This window comes from Alligator sinensis, unplaced genomic scaffold, assembly GCF_000455745.1.
Source record: "Alligator sinensis unplaced genomic scaffold, ASM45574v1 scaffold372_1, whole genome shotgun sequence".
In the NCBI taxonomy this organism is placed as follows: Eukaryota; Metazoa; Chordata; order Crocodylia; family Alligatoridae; genus Alligator; species Alligator sinensis.
Genome location: NW_005842387.1, coordinates 885,150 through 899,371, shown reverse-complemented (window position 1 = coordinate 899,371; position 14,222 = coordinate 885,150). Strand labels below are relative to the sequence as shown.

Genomic DNA, 14,222 nt, shown 5'->3' with positions numbered 1-14,222 from the left:
CAGAAGTTAGTGTGTTCTTCACAAGTATATGTGACATTGTGATGCTAGGAATTCAGTTGTCCAAAAGTTTAAAAATGTGATACATTTTCAGACTGACTCATGGTACAGATGGGGAAAAAACCCTCTCCTATCAGAGGTATGAGGCAGAAAAATAAAAAGTCTTCTTGTTCTCATTGGGAAAGGTTTATCAATGTAAATGCTATACACTGGGCACATCTACATGTGCATTTAAGCATGTATTAATTTTTACATAAAATAAAATAAAATAAAATAAAATAAAATATCTACCTTCAAAGAAATCAAAATCTTGCAAATCGTCAGGCAGCCGTGGTAGGACATCAGAGAAGTCCTCCTGATTCAATTCCAAGTCATGTGGAATGTCTGTGATTTCATTGGCGATGTCATCAGGCAGCTCATCTGTACTCAACTCTGGTGTGGAGGGGCTCCTGGGGAAAGAATGTTGTTAGTTCCACTCTTCAGTCTTGGTGTCTCCGTACTGCAAGCCTGGTTTAATGGTAGATACCCATCTATTTAAGGGTCTGTCTGTTCTCTACTATATTCTCCCACTATTTTTTTGAAAAGCCAACCAGAAAGTATGTTGTTTGCACATGTTTCTTTAAAACTCTTACATTCTTCTAATGATTATGCATCTATACAATGCCCATGAATGGCAAAATAGTTTCTTCATTAAACCAAGCCATTAATGAAATCTGGAATTAACATTTTCCCATTCTTCCTTGCAGCTCCTCCTTTGTACTCACAGAGATGCCAAGATACCTGAATGTATCCATTATTTAGAAAAGTAATTTATTAAGTGGTTGGGGAAAGAAAAACTACCCTTCCTATCAAACCAAAATCAAGATCAAGACATTGGAGCCTAGGGCCGCAGCCACACAAACAGAGAATTGATTCCCCAGGGAATGCCTGTAACATGCGCCTTCTGGCACACAGTAGGTTACCCTGGACAGGGTAGGGGAGGCTGGGGCTAGCACTGGGCTGGCCTCAGCAGCCTTACCTGGGGTCTTGGGGGCTCCCGGGGCTGCAGCAGCAGTGATCCTGCCACACAGTTCATAGCTGGCAGCTGCAGTGTGGCGTGGCTCTGGCTGGCCAGGCTCTGGTTTTGAGTGGTCCACGGTGTTCCCACATGCGCTGCTCTGCCTTTTTTTCATCAGGTTTTTTTGACCCCTGGATATCCAAAGGTCAAAAAACCCCACAAAAAACAAAGCCCCGCACTGCTCCCTTGCAGCGCAGAGAACAGCTTAATGCATGGTATGTGGCACTGCAGACATGTCATAGGTACCCAACTTTTCAATGAACCAGACACTGAACAGCATACCAACTCTGACATTTCCTCTGATATTTAATATAAAATTAAAGTTAAAATAAATTAAATGAAGCTGCTGCTGCTGACCGTATGCGAGAGATCTCTACTGGCAGTGAGACGCTGGTGGGCATGCTGAGGTTCCCTTGGGGCACTGCAGGAGGAATGGGTTTCTGGGGCCGACGTGGTCCCCGCCTTCTCTTCTTTTTGTGTTTTTTGGTAAGTGCAGGTGGCTTGGTTTTTTTCCTGGGTTTCCTCTGCTGCTGGTGCTGAACTTTGCGGGAGCTGTCCCCTCTCAAAAAATTGTCCTGATAGAGACAATGAGAGAAAAGGGAATATTTTAGGAACAAACGCAACCATCTTCAGCCTTTTCTTGCCATCCCAAAACGTCTACAATTTGAAGAGGAACTCTCTAGCTGCCATCAGGCATGCTCAAGCAGGAATATGAAAATCAAGTTGTGTTCTTTCTGTCTTTGGCATCGTCACCAACAGCAGACAGCACAGGTGACAGGAAGGGAAAATGGAACAAGGTTGTTTCTCAATCTCAGACTGGATGAGAAGGGTTGGCAGTCTGAACAACAATATCCTATGGACATCAGAGGTAGAGCAAATATGGAAATCTACAATGTCACTTTTTAAAGACTTTTTTGAACTAAAACTACAGTGTGGTGCTTACACAATCCAAATTAAAAATTTGAAGCACCCTATAGAAACATTAAAGAGAGCGACCTGCTGGCCAATTATAAAATAAAGTGCCATTTTGCTGGCTATGAAGTGAGTTATACTCAGTCTCCAAGTGCAATTATGATGGCTGCAACAAAGAGCTTTGAAGTGTTAAGCAGAGAGAAATGAAAGGAAGAAAATCTTCAGGCCTTTGGCAGGGGAACTGAGGATTACCTAAAATAACCCCCAAGCCCTGGACTGAAACGTAAATTTCCATATTAAACTAATAAAACACAGAGGAGGCCTTAGAGTACAAGGCAGCCTACAAATAGTTTTCCTAAAGGAAAAGTAATAGTGTTCCTAAATAGTTTTTTTGAATTCTCAAAAAAAAAAAGTAGGGGAAGGCAAAAAAAGTAGGGGAAGGCACATAGATTGTCCTAACAATGTTTAATCTTTTGTGGAGAGGCGAAGGAGGAGGAGATTGGAAAAATGGAAACATCTTCTCAGCTCTACTAACCTTGATTGTCTCTTGGGCTCTAGCAAACACAAGACTGAAGTAATGATTCCTGTAGTAGCATGTCCATACGCCTTAGCCATGAGTAATATATCCCAGAATTCTGGGTAATGGCTAGGTCAGTTCCTACCCCATAACCCTCCACTATGGTATATTTTTAGAAGTCCTATCCTTGCATACCCAAAGCAGTAAGATATTAAAAATTCATGTTGTACCCTTTGGTACATTTGGGCATTTTTTTTTAAACAAATGTTTGTAAATCCAATCCAGCTTGCCAATAGGCCACAGTTCACAAAAGCACTGAGTTAAACAGAACAGAATTTAATACCAATTAAATAATTGTTGCTTTAGTTTGTACTTACCATTTTTTTGGCATGTTCTTCACACAAAGGTGTCTGATGTGTAATGTCAAAAACTGGCACAGAGCACTGTTGCCCATCTGCAAACTTGGCTGTGCAACTTGAGAAGAGCTGCTGAGAACGATTCAATAGGATATCTATGCATTTCTGTGTCAGGAACAACACACCAGCAGTGACAGAGGAAAGCCATTTGATTTGTCATTCTAATAAAAAGCTTTGAATTGTATTTGCCTGTCAAAATGCTATTTTTAATGGTGTATCTTATTTAAGTTCAAAGCAAGGTAAGGCTCCAACCCAACTTTAAAGCAAAAAATTACATTAATGCAGAATTGGTAATGACTTTATCATATATTAGAATGGGTTTATGGAAGCAGCTATTTCACTAATGAGTTCTTAGTTTTAAAAAAGTCCCTTTCCTGGAGACTCTTAATCAATAGATCAATAGTGTTGGTTGGAGCAATGTAGTCAAAGGGACTATTTCCTTACTGTCTAATGACAATTCATAGTGAAACATTAAAAAAAAAGGCATTTCTTAATTTCATTCTTTAAGGTAAATTCTTGGCATTTATCTTCAGAGAACACAGACATAAGTAGTTTTAAGATCCTTCCTGCTCTTCGGAAAAAAGATGTGCAATCAGATAGAAAAGGTCAAGCGAATTTAAACTTAAACTTGCAAAGATTTATCTCAGAAAAATCATACGCACGTCAGAATATATTTCTAGACTTACAGTAAGTCAAATACATATTTTATCGTATCTTTTCAAGTAACATTAGCAGGCCTCTTCCCTCCCAAGTAGCTCCTACTCAAACTGAGGCTAACATTACCACCACTGTAGGCCTGCAGGGAGAGAACACTGAAAAGCAAAAAAATACTGAAGGGAAAGTGCAAACCCTAAGAAAGGGAAGGACTTGGATGGATGGGGCAGGAACCAAGCATCTCCAAATGGTGGAGATGATGAGACAAAAGGTGCAGAATCAGAAAGTTCTCTATTTTTCTGCACTGGATTCACTGCAGAGTTATATTTGGGTACAAGTGGATTTCTTTTTTTAAAAAGAAATTACAAACACCGCCTGTCAGCACAGGGTCAGACTACTCAGCTCTGATGCAGGTACCTAAATCAAGCAGACCAGCACACAGCAGCTGTCTGTGGGAGCAAACAGGAGCAGTTAGGTGCTGAGAATTTCTAAAACATCTGCTGCTTATTTAGATGGCTAAGTGGAGCCCTTGGATGCAACACTTCTGAAAATTTGGGCCCAGATTATCTGTCTAGTACTTGCCTCCACATTTAAATTCTTGTTCACAGAGCTCAATACACTTAAAGTGGGGGTGTCAAACTGTTTGGCCCACTGGATTACCAAAAAGCTACTAGAAGTTGAGGCATATAATCTGCTGCAGAATGTGTGGCCCTATAGTCCCACTGGCCTTGGCCTTCAGCAGCAAGCTTGACTCATTGCCGCAGCTGCCCTGAACCCTTGTTGTGCCCCTGGACTTCATGCCTGGACCCACTACCACACCCTGGACTCCCACCACTGCCAGACCTCTGTCTCCAGACCCCTCACTGCCTCTGTACCTGCCACTGCTGTGGTGACCATGGCAGCCACCACTGTGTCCTGGGCTGGAACTAGCCCGCAAGGAACCTGCAGTCTGTATCTGGTCCGGGGCCCAGGTGAGTTTGACACCTCTGATTTAGGCAACCGTTGATATTTCTGAATCATGGTGTATGCATGAGAGGTTACCCAGACCTTCCACACATAAGCCTAGGCAGATGTATGAAGAAGTGGAGGCTGCTCAGATCTTCTATCCCCACTTTAAACCATTGAGACACAATCTAGACTGAATCTAGACATTCAGTGTCTTGATGGCAGGCAAGGATTCTACCACTGAACCACAACAGCAGGTTACCCCTGATTTAGAGCTATAAATAATAGCAGCGTGCACTGTAATCTGCAGCTATTCCAGCAGTGAGCAGCCTGGCCTGCAGGTCTGCACTGCATCTCTGGGAACAAGTTAACTGGACTATCTACTCTTCACCTGCTTCTACCATGTGAAATTTTGCAAACCGCATGGAAGCATCAGCTGTTTTCAGATATACACATAGATCTGGCATGGGATGGAAGTTCTGCTGTCCAAGAATATTACAGTGTATCAACAAAACTCCATACATTATGCTTATCATCCAGAGATATTAAAGTAATAACCAACCTCATTTTATAGATAGGATAGCAGAGACACCAGAGGCAAAGGTGATTTACCCTTATAAAAAGTCTCAGAGAAAACTAGTAAGCTCAACTGAATCATGGAGATTTTAGAACTGAATACCGATGTCAAGACTGTGTTCTTGGATGCTTTCATGCTGCCTAAATAAACTACTAGGCTGTGTCCAGATATACATGGACATTTGATTCCCTGGGAACAAATACTGGTGGCACACCAAGCGCTGCCACTAGTCGTCCCTGGGGAATGCCTGTGTCATGCATGCTCTGATGCACAGCAAGTTGCCCCAGGTGGGGTAGGGGAGGTTAGGGCCAGCACTGGGCTGGCCCCAGCCAGCTAACCTGGGATCCTCCTGGGGCTGCAGCAGCTGCGATCCTGCTGCGCAGAGCCTGGCCGGTAGTGGAATACAGTTCTGGCCAGCCAGGCTCCAGCTTTGGGTGATGCACACTGCTGCCGTATGTACCACTCTCCTTTTTTCAGCAGATTTTTCTGACTCCTGGATATTCAGGGGTCAAAAAAAATCCTCCACGCTATTCCCTTGCAGCACAGAGAACAATAGAACATGCAGTATGTAGCAACGCAGACCAGTCTGCTGCGCCACATACCGCACAGCTGCGCTCGTCTGGATGCAACCCTAGTGTCCTACCGATTGCTTTGACTCAATATCTTAAAAAGCTGTGTTATTAAGGGCCTAGCTGGGCCAAGTACTGCCTATGATTTTTGTCTTTCTGCAGGAATGGACTAGTTTTTAGAAATCTTTTTATATTAGGTCAGTCTTTTATATATCACAGTTTTAGATACTTCGCTTCTGTCTCACTCATTTAGATCTTTTCTTCCCTGTGTGTCCATCCCTCACCCATGACATTCTGCAGGAACCCTTCAGTACCCCAAGGGACTGCAAATTCACATCTCTGGTAAGCAAAGGAGAAAAGAAAGCTGCAAAAAGACACATGGGAATTTTGTTAAATAAGAAAATGAACAAACTTGAGGGCCACAAAATGTAGGGAAGGAAGGCAGCCTGCCTAGTCTCTGGGATCAGACTTGCAATCTTAGTTTGCTTTTTAGAGGACTTCCCCTTTTCTGGGGACCTGGCCTCTGTAGGTCACATTTTTAAGACTTTTCCCTTTGAAATCCCCTTCATTCATCTACAGATTCTTCCTTTCCCAGACACCAGGACTCACGTTCTATCCCTCTCATTTCCTCCAGACCAGAAGTGTCAAACACGCTGCCCGTGCACTGTATCTTTCAGAACCATTCCAGCTGGCCCACCAGTAGTCCAACAAGCTACCAAAATTTGCAGGGTGGATGGAGCTAGTACAGCACAGCCTGCTGCAGAATCGGCGTCCCTGGGCCCCTTGCTCACCCTGCCACTGCCAGATCTGTGCCGCTACCTGACCTATGCTGGGCCCTGGACCATCAGCAGTTGCTGCTTGCCACATTAAACCAACCTTGGAGGAAGCCCTGTGGTCGGGATCTGGTCTGGGCCCTGAGGTGAATTTGACACCCCTGCTCCAAAGTACTATATTTTAGCTTTATATCTACTCTATATTCCTCTCCTCCCCCATCCCTAATTTCTACTTATATTGTTGGATCATGTAAGAGTAACCAGTTGTTCTATAGAAAACATTAGCAACTGCACAGTAGCCATGTTGACTGCATCTTCCCACCAATGAATGAGATCATCTCCATAAGGCTGCTGACACCCACCAAATTTAGACACAGAGAGCATAACAACAGCCTAATATATCAATGACTTGAACTATATGTTGGCTGTCCCCTGTAAATAGATCACATTTTACACTGCTCTAAATCCATGATTCATTTTAAGTAATTTGCATATTAGTGTGAGACATTAGCAAATAAGCATTTCTGCTACCAAATCACCTGCCACTGCCTAAAAATCTGAAAGCAGGCTGCCAGTCCAAAACGCACATTGAGGGGAATGAAGAGGATACGTTGAAAACAATGCCTGGTGAATGGAAGGGCCTTGTTAGTGCACTGTTCACCCTTCACAGTTCCACTACATGTTGTTGGTTCTGCATCTCTCTGCTTGGCTTGGCTTGTGCTGAAACAGAAGCATATTACAAGATGTAGTTAAAAGAAATCCAATCCCAACAGATATCCTAGCATAACCAAACCACTAATGATGGCAAAGTGAATTACAGCTTCATAACCTATATGGCTGGTTATACATTTGCAAGGTCTACAATCTAGATTTATAGTTTTATTTACACTCTGGAGCTAGATAGAAGACAGGTGCCAACAACGAGCAAAATTGGACACTGTGGAGCAATACCTGTATTGAATGAAGTAAGCAGGATACCACAAGCATTTTGTGCTAGGCATCTGATACAGTAGCTCCCTAAACCTAACCAGAATCCTCCAGGTACTACTGTGGTATTTAGAAAACAATGCTGCGCTTACCATAGGTGAAAGTCACCTCATTCACATAAGGGTTATGCACTGCTAATGTTCTGGGTTAGCCCTTAAAATAAGACATGCTGATACCTCACCCTTGGTGGACAGCAAATTTCACCTCATATTCATACTACTCTCTAGGTTGCCTGAAGGGTCATTATTGACACTCTCACTGTTTATCCTTTGCTGTAATCTCTGTTGACTGTTTTTTTTTGCCAGTTTACAAAAATAAAAATTTAGGAAAAGATATTATCCTAAAAACCAACCTGAAGTATCTGACATTACAACATCCAACTTCTGCACTTTATATGATCAGGTCAGAAACGGATGATCTCTGTTTACTTTGCTGGACTGCCCCGACCCAATTTATTTGTTGCTCATTTTTTAATTCATGTTATTATGCAACTAATCTATTCACTAGAGTAGGTTCTATTTAGTTTGCCAGATAATCTCACCAAATTATACTGAATCAACTCAAATTCTGGCAAGGTTTAGTTTATAATTTCAGTTTGGAGACGCACTTTTATTTTTAAAATCTTAGTTATTAATTGCTTTATTAAACTGGCCCTAAGTTGCCTTTCTAAAATGGAAGCCTCTACTTCCTGCCATAGTAAGTCACCCACCATCATAAACCAGAACCCTTAGTCTTTACTCAGTCCTACAGAAACAAAGAGCATCCTGGATCCAGGGGGCCCTCTATAGACAGGCTAAAAGCTCCTTTAAGCTTAGTGTGGCTTGCTCCTGCCCCATGCATCCAACACCCCTCCCAAGGATGTCATATGTCCTGGTGAGCAAAGCTAGAACCAGCAGAGGGAAAACTGCTGGTACCGAAGACCGAACACCAGGGTTTGCACTTATTCTGCCTCCATACAAGTCACATGCACAGAACCAAACAATACCATGCATGCCAAGAACTGGAGGGATATTGACATTATTTAGAAAGAATTCCTAGAGGGTAGCCTTCAGAGCTGTTAGATGATATTTGTTCCATTGTTGATTTTCATTTAAGGTACCAGTGTTTATGACAGAAGGTACACAGAAGGCATAAGAAAGAGCTGTTTTCCCTCAATACAAAAAAGAAATCTGAAGCCAAAAGACTAGGTGGTAAGTTACAATGCAAAAATCAGTAAAAACAACAAATGCATTTTAGTGGGGCCTGGTCTAATCCTAAATCATTAAAATGGCATGTGCCTGTGTGTGCACATGTGCTGAACAAAGGATCCATTTTTCACAGCTAAAAAGTGCCTAGCCTTATGGAACACACAGAATATGTTTCATTTACTCTATGTTGTTGATATGTCAAGGGCATTTTGCCTTCCATATATAGTGTCAGCAAAGATATCTGATTGAACATTTTAACTTAGCATGCTTATCTCACCACTGATTTTTGCTTTGTCTTGCTTAAGATACTACTTCAAACATGCTGAAGGGCGATGCCTCTCACCTGGTCCGAGTACATGTAGCTCTCCGAATTTCATGTATCAGCTGCCCAGCATTATCCGGCTCTCTGCTGGCCGCCTGCAGCAAGGCTTTCCGGAGTGTATGCCGGCATTTCTTCTGACGAGATTCTGCCCGCTCCAGGCGGCAGAGGTGCTTATATTTCTGCTGAAAGTAAGTGCAAAGTCGGGTCACCCTGGAACTCCTGCTATCTGCATCATCATCATCTGACCTGTGAAGATGGAGGGGAAAACACACAACAGACAGTCTTTTGTGAAAAGAGGATACCTTGTAATTGTCTCAGAAATTATTAAACAAGTGTCTGCCTTTTAATTCCACACATAGCCAAAGGCTAAAAATTGTCATGGATATTTTCCCTAGGAGAAACTCAAACAGTTCTAAGAGCAGAATTCTGTTTGAATGTTAAAGGTACTTAACCTTCTTAGTATGTCATTATTAGAGCTTACATCAATTTATCATCGAGTCTGACACATTTAAATGTCTGGGAGCCTGCTGTTAAAAAAAACTCTATACTGTTAACCTTTATTTACTGTAAATGTCTCAGCAAATGAGGCCATAGCTTAAATCAAGAGGCAGTTATGGGAGAAATGGAGGTGGGGAACCACACAATGAAAATTCATTGAAGAAAGGTCATGCTAGAGAAGTATGCTTGAATTCTACAACTGTAGTACCAAACCAGGTGACCTTTTCTTAATGTCTGATACTTTGCTGGGTGCTGTTTTCTCTCAGTTTCTCCAAACCAATGCATAGACACATAACCAAGACGCATAACCAAAGTTCTGCTCTCATTTTCACTGGGTATTACTGTATTTTCTTGCATACAACATGCCCCCGAATAAATCACTCACCTTATTTCTAGAAGGCATAATGTGGAAAAGAGATTTTTCCAGAGTCATCACCAGAAAAACACAGAAACACCATTCCATTTCCCACAGAAAAACACAGATTTTCTCCTTTAAAGGAGAATATCATGGAGTTTCCTCTTTAAAGGAGAAACTCAGGAAACTATGAGTTTCCCCTTGCAGGCTGGCAGAGCTCCAGCTTGCAATGAGCTGCTTGGAGCTGGGGAAAGTAGGAGGGCGATCAGAGACAGGGGACACAATGTGCATGCACGTGGCCAGCAATACAGCCAGGCAGTGTGGTGGACAGCAGCTGTCACAGCTCCCTGAAGGCAAGTCTATGGGGGGCACAGGCAACACATGGGGAGCAGGGGGTATAGGTGACATGTGGTAGGGTGCAGCGAGGGGCACAACTTGTGGGGAGATTGAGGTGGCGGCAATAGCTCATGCTAAGCCCACACAGTGAGGGAGGGAGTAGGCCAGAGTTAGCAGTTGGGGGCACACCCCAGTTGAGGTGGTATATGATGCCCAGGGCTGGGGCTGGAGCAAGTGTGAATGCACAGCCATTGGGCCCAGCTGGGTTGCAGGACAGAGCCACAGGCAGCTCATCCCAGAATGAGGGCCGGCTCCCTGCCACTGTGCACACTCCCACTCATGCGGAGAAGTCACACTGATAGGCAACCTGTTGGGAGACATTGGGGTGAACATGCCACCCCAAATTTGTCACCACAGTGGGGCATAGGGCTGCAGCCTGGCCAGACTGGCACTAGGTAGGAGCTTCCTCCGCGGCCCAGTGGGTAGGAACCGGCACAGGAGGACGAAGCACGGTGAGGAGGCTCAATGCCAGCAAAAACACTAGGAGCACCATAATGGCTGTCAAAGTGAGGCGCCGCAGTGTTGTGCCCCTCCCACTGCAGCAGCAGATAGAGGGCACCTCACCTTGGCAGCCATGGCCTTACCATGGCACCAAGCCTTCCCAGCCTGCTCTGCTCTCCCCACACAGGTCCTGCCTGCTGGGCTACGGAGGCAGCTCCTGCCCAGTGCTAGTCCAGCCAGTGCATCCCCATGTCCCATTGTGGGCACAGAAATCTGGGGCAGGGGTACATGCCCCCACCATGTTGCAAGAGCAGGCTGAGAGGTGATCTTGTGGCTGCCTATAAATTCATCAGGGGAGGGCAGCAGGGAATAGGAGATGCTCTGTTTACTAGGGCACCCCCTGGAGTAACTAGGAACAATGGCCACAAATTAATGGAGAGCAGATTTAGGTTGGACATTAGAAAGAACTTCTTCACAGCAAGGGCTGCCAGAATCTGGAATGGGCTTCCAAGGGATGGGTGCTCTCCCTTACCTTGGGGGTCTTCGAGAGGAGGCTGAACAAACACCTAGCTGGGACTGTCTGACCCCAGCGCTCTTCCCTGCCCAGGACAGGGGCATTGGACTCAATGACCTACTGAGGTCCCTTCTGACTCTAATATCTATGAATCTATGTCCCTGCGATGCATCGCCTATGGCATCACCTATGCCCACAAACCTCCTGCCCCACACATCTGCCCCCTGTCCCACACACTACAGGGCTGAAGCCTGTGGGTCATGAGTGAGGAGCACCATTGGAAATGGGGCTCTGTGGGTTGAGAGTGAAGGACACCAGCAGGACTAGCGGGTGAGGGGGCTTTGGGTTGGGAGTGAGAGGCAACAGCATGGGCAGGGGCAGGATACCACCATATCATGGGGGCTCGGCACAACAAAGCAGCAGGGGGGGAAAAGCCACAACTAGACCCACATCCTGGCGAGCAAAGAGGGCAGGTGATGTTCTGATACTCCATGATAAAAACCTCAAAAATCAAACACCAAAATACATATTTATTTAGAATTAATTTTATTATAATGACTGAGGCACTGGCAGGCACCCAAACTGCTTTCAAATTGTAAATATATCAAGAAAACATTGTGTTCAACTGATACATATGTTCACAGACACGCACACACACACTATCCAACTGCCCATCAAGAATGATGGGGAGGAGCAGGCAGGGATAGAGCCCCGTGTCCGCCCCCACATCCGGGTCCGCTCCCCACCTTCCCTCCTGTCACTTGGGGTCTGGGCCCACTCCCTCCTTCCCTGCGACAGAGCAGCGGGCCTGAGCCGACATGGCGGAGGTGTGGGGAGGGGAGGAGCGGGATTGGGGCTAACACGGGAGGCGTGGGCCTGGGCCCAAGGAGGCCTGCTCCTCCCTTTCCCCTGCCGCTGCCACACCAGGCTGGGCTGGCTTCTCCACCCCCCATTAGGCCCAGTCTATCCCCACAACCCCCTGCAATGGGCCCAAGCCTGCTCCTCTGTGTGTTCTGTCCCCAGTCCCTCCCCATGGTCCCATTATTAGGGGCAGCAGGCGTGGTCAGACGCGTCCAGCCCCACCCCAACTTCTTGTTAGGGACTGTTCCCTCTTCTCCCCGCCTGCTGTGCTGCATCTGGACCCATTTTCCCCCCCTCAGTCCCCTGCCGCCTCATGTGGGTGGGGGGAACGGGAGGCCAGTGCTGCTGGCTTCACTCCCCCATGCCATTCCCTCCACCTTAGGGCTGCTTTGGGGCCGGGTGGCCATCATGGGGGGCGCATGTGGGGACTGAACCCCGTGTCCGGCACTGACCCCACTTCTCCTCTGGCCAGGGGGAACGGGCCCGAAACCCCCACCCTCCCCACATGCTGCTTTGCGGCTGGGCCGCTATCATATGGGGGGGGGGGGGGAACAGGGCCGCTCCTCTCCCCCTCCCCACCTGGCACTTCGGAACCAGACCAGGCCCACTCCCCTGCCGCTTCGGGGCTCTTTGTTCTCTCCACCCTCCTCCATCACCTGGGGGAGACCAGGCCAGCTGAGCTGGCCTCACCCCCCACTCTGTCCCCTGTGTCCCTGCTGTCATGGCAGTGCTCCACCAACCCGTCTCCTGTCCCAGTACTCTTGGAGCACTCTAACTGGCTGTTTCAGTCAGCCAATCAGAGTGTGAATGGAGCATTATGGACAGACAGACAGGCAGACAAAGACTTTTATAATATTAGAATATATTTTAATATTATAAAAGCCTACGTCTGTCTGTCTGTCTGTCCATAACACTTTATTAGTGCTCTGATTGGCTGTGTTGGAAGCCAATCAGAATGTCCTACACAGACAGGGGCAGACAGCAGAGCACCACCATGACAGCGGGGACTGAGGGGCCGGAAGGGAGGGGGGCGACCTCACCCCCCTCCCTTGCTCCTTGGAGGCAGAGGGGGACAATGGGGACTGGAGCACACTGGCCCTGCCCCCGCCCCCCGGGTCTGCTCCTTGGAGCCAGAGGCCGGTACACTCCCCTCCCGCCCAACAACAGCTGGCAGGGAAGGGAGGCAGTGGGGAACAGGGGAGGGAGGGGAGCAGGAAGGGAAGGGTGGGTTACTGGTGGTTGTGCCCTGCTGCCACCGCAAACGTCACTGTGGTCATGGGCTCTGGCCTGAAGCGGCAGGGGGAGGCAGGGAGCACCCCGGCCCGAAGTGGCGGGGGGGAATAGCCCTAGCCCTGATCCAAAGCAGTGCGGGGGGGAGGGGGAGAACGGCTCGGGCCCCAACCCCGACGCGAAGCAGCGGGAGGGAGGTGGGGAGTGGCTCTGGCCCCAACCCTGGCCCGAAGCAGTGGCGGGGGAAGGCGGGGAGCAGCCCTGGCCCTGGCAAAAGCAGTGGGGGAAGGGGGGAAATGGCCCAGGCCCCAGCCCAAAGCAGCGGGGGGGGTGGTGCGCGGCAGGGAGCAGCCCTGGTCCCAGCCCTGGCCCAAAGCGACAGGGCAGAGAGGGGGAATGGCTCCGGCCCCAGCCCTGGCCCAAGGCAGGGGGGGAAGGGACACAGGCCTCTGTCCCTGCCCCTCCCCCATCATTCTTGATGGGCAATTGGCTAGTGTGTATGTATATTTATATATATTATACAAACAGACCCACGCGCCAATTGTTTGTCAAGAATGACAGGGGGCAGAGGCAGGAGGGGGGGCTGGGATGGAGTGCCGCCACCTAACGCCCCATTCTGCCTCTTGCAGGGAGCGGGGTGGGCTCCCCCACCCCCTGTCCAGTCCTTAGCGCTGCTTGCAGAATGCTCCTCTACCCTCTGTCCGGTACTCGGCACAGTTCTGGAATCATGGCAGTGCTCCTCCACACTTGGAGAATTCTGATTGGCTGTTTCCATCAGCCAATCAGAGCGTGAATAAAGCATTACAAACAAATTTAGGCCATTATTATTTTATTTTTATATATATATATATATATATGAGGAGCGTTGCGGAAAAACATGGATTTGGGGGTTTTTAATCAGATAATTTGGGGGTTTTATAAGAGAACTTTGGATTATTTTTATCAGAGAAAACCAGGATCTCTGCTGATCAGGCATAAACGACAACATCTGGCTGTGCCTCCAGGTGTGGTTCC

The 14,222-nt window shown here is 47.1% G+C and overlaps 1 protein-coding gene and 1 non-coding gene across 9 annotated transcripts in view; both read right to left on the bottom strand.

Annotated features, from left to right (window-relative positions):
- Positions 1-14,222, bottom strand: part of INO80D (INO80 complex subunit D) — a 47,433-nt gene that overhangs the window by 4,432 nt on the left and 28,779 nt on the right. For all 8 annotated transcript variants that reach the window (XM_025211034.1, XM_025211035.1, XM_025211038.1 and 5 more), the window contains 5 exons: positions 8,935-9,159; positions 7,028-7,137; positions 2,861-2,994; positions 1,412-1,629; positions 289-446 (listed from right to left, as the gene is read on the bottom strand). In XM_025211034.1, coding sequence (XP_025066819.1) covers positions 289-446; positions 1,412-1,629; positions 2,861-2,994; positions 7,028-7,137; positions 8,935-9,159 — 845 coding nt within the window. The remainder of the gene's footprint in view (positions 1-288; positions 447-1,411; positions 1,630-2,860; positions 2,995-7,027; positions 7,138-8,934; positions 9,160-14,222) is intronic.
- Positions 8,268-8,411, bottom strand: LOC112551227. The gene has a single exon (XR_003095454.1). It is a non-coding gene; the product is annotated as a small nucleolar RNA SNORA57 (small nucleolar RNA).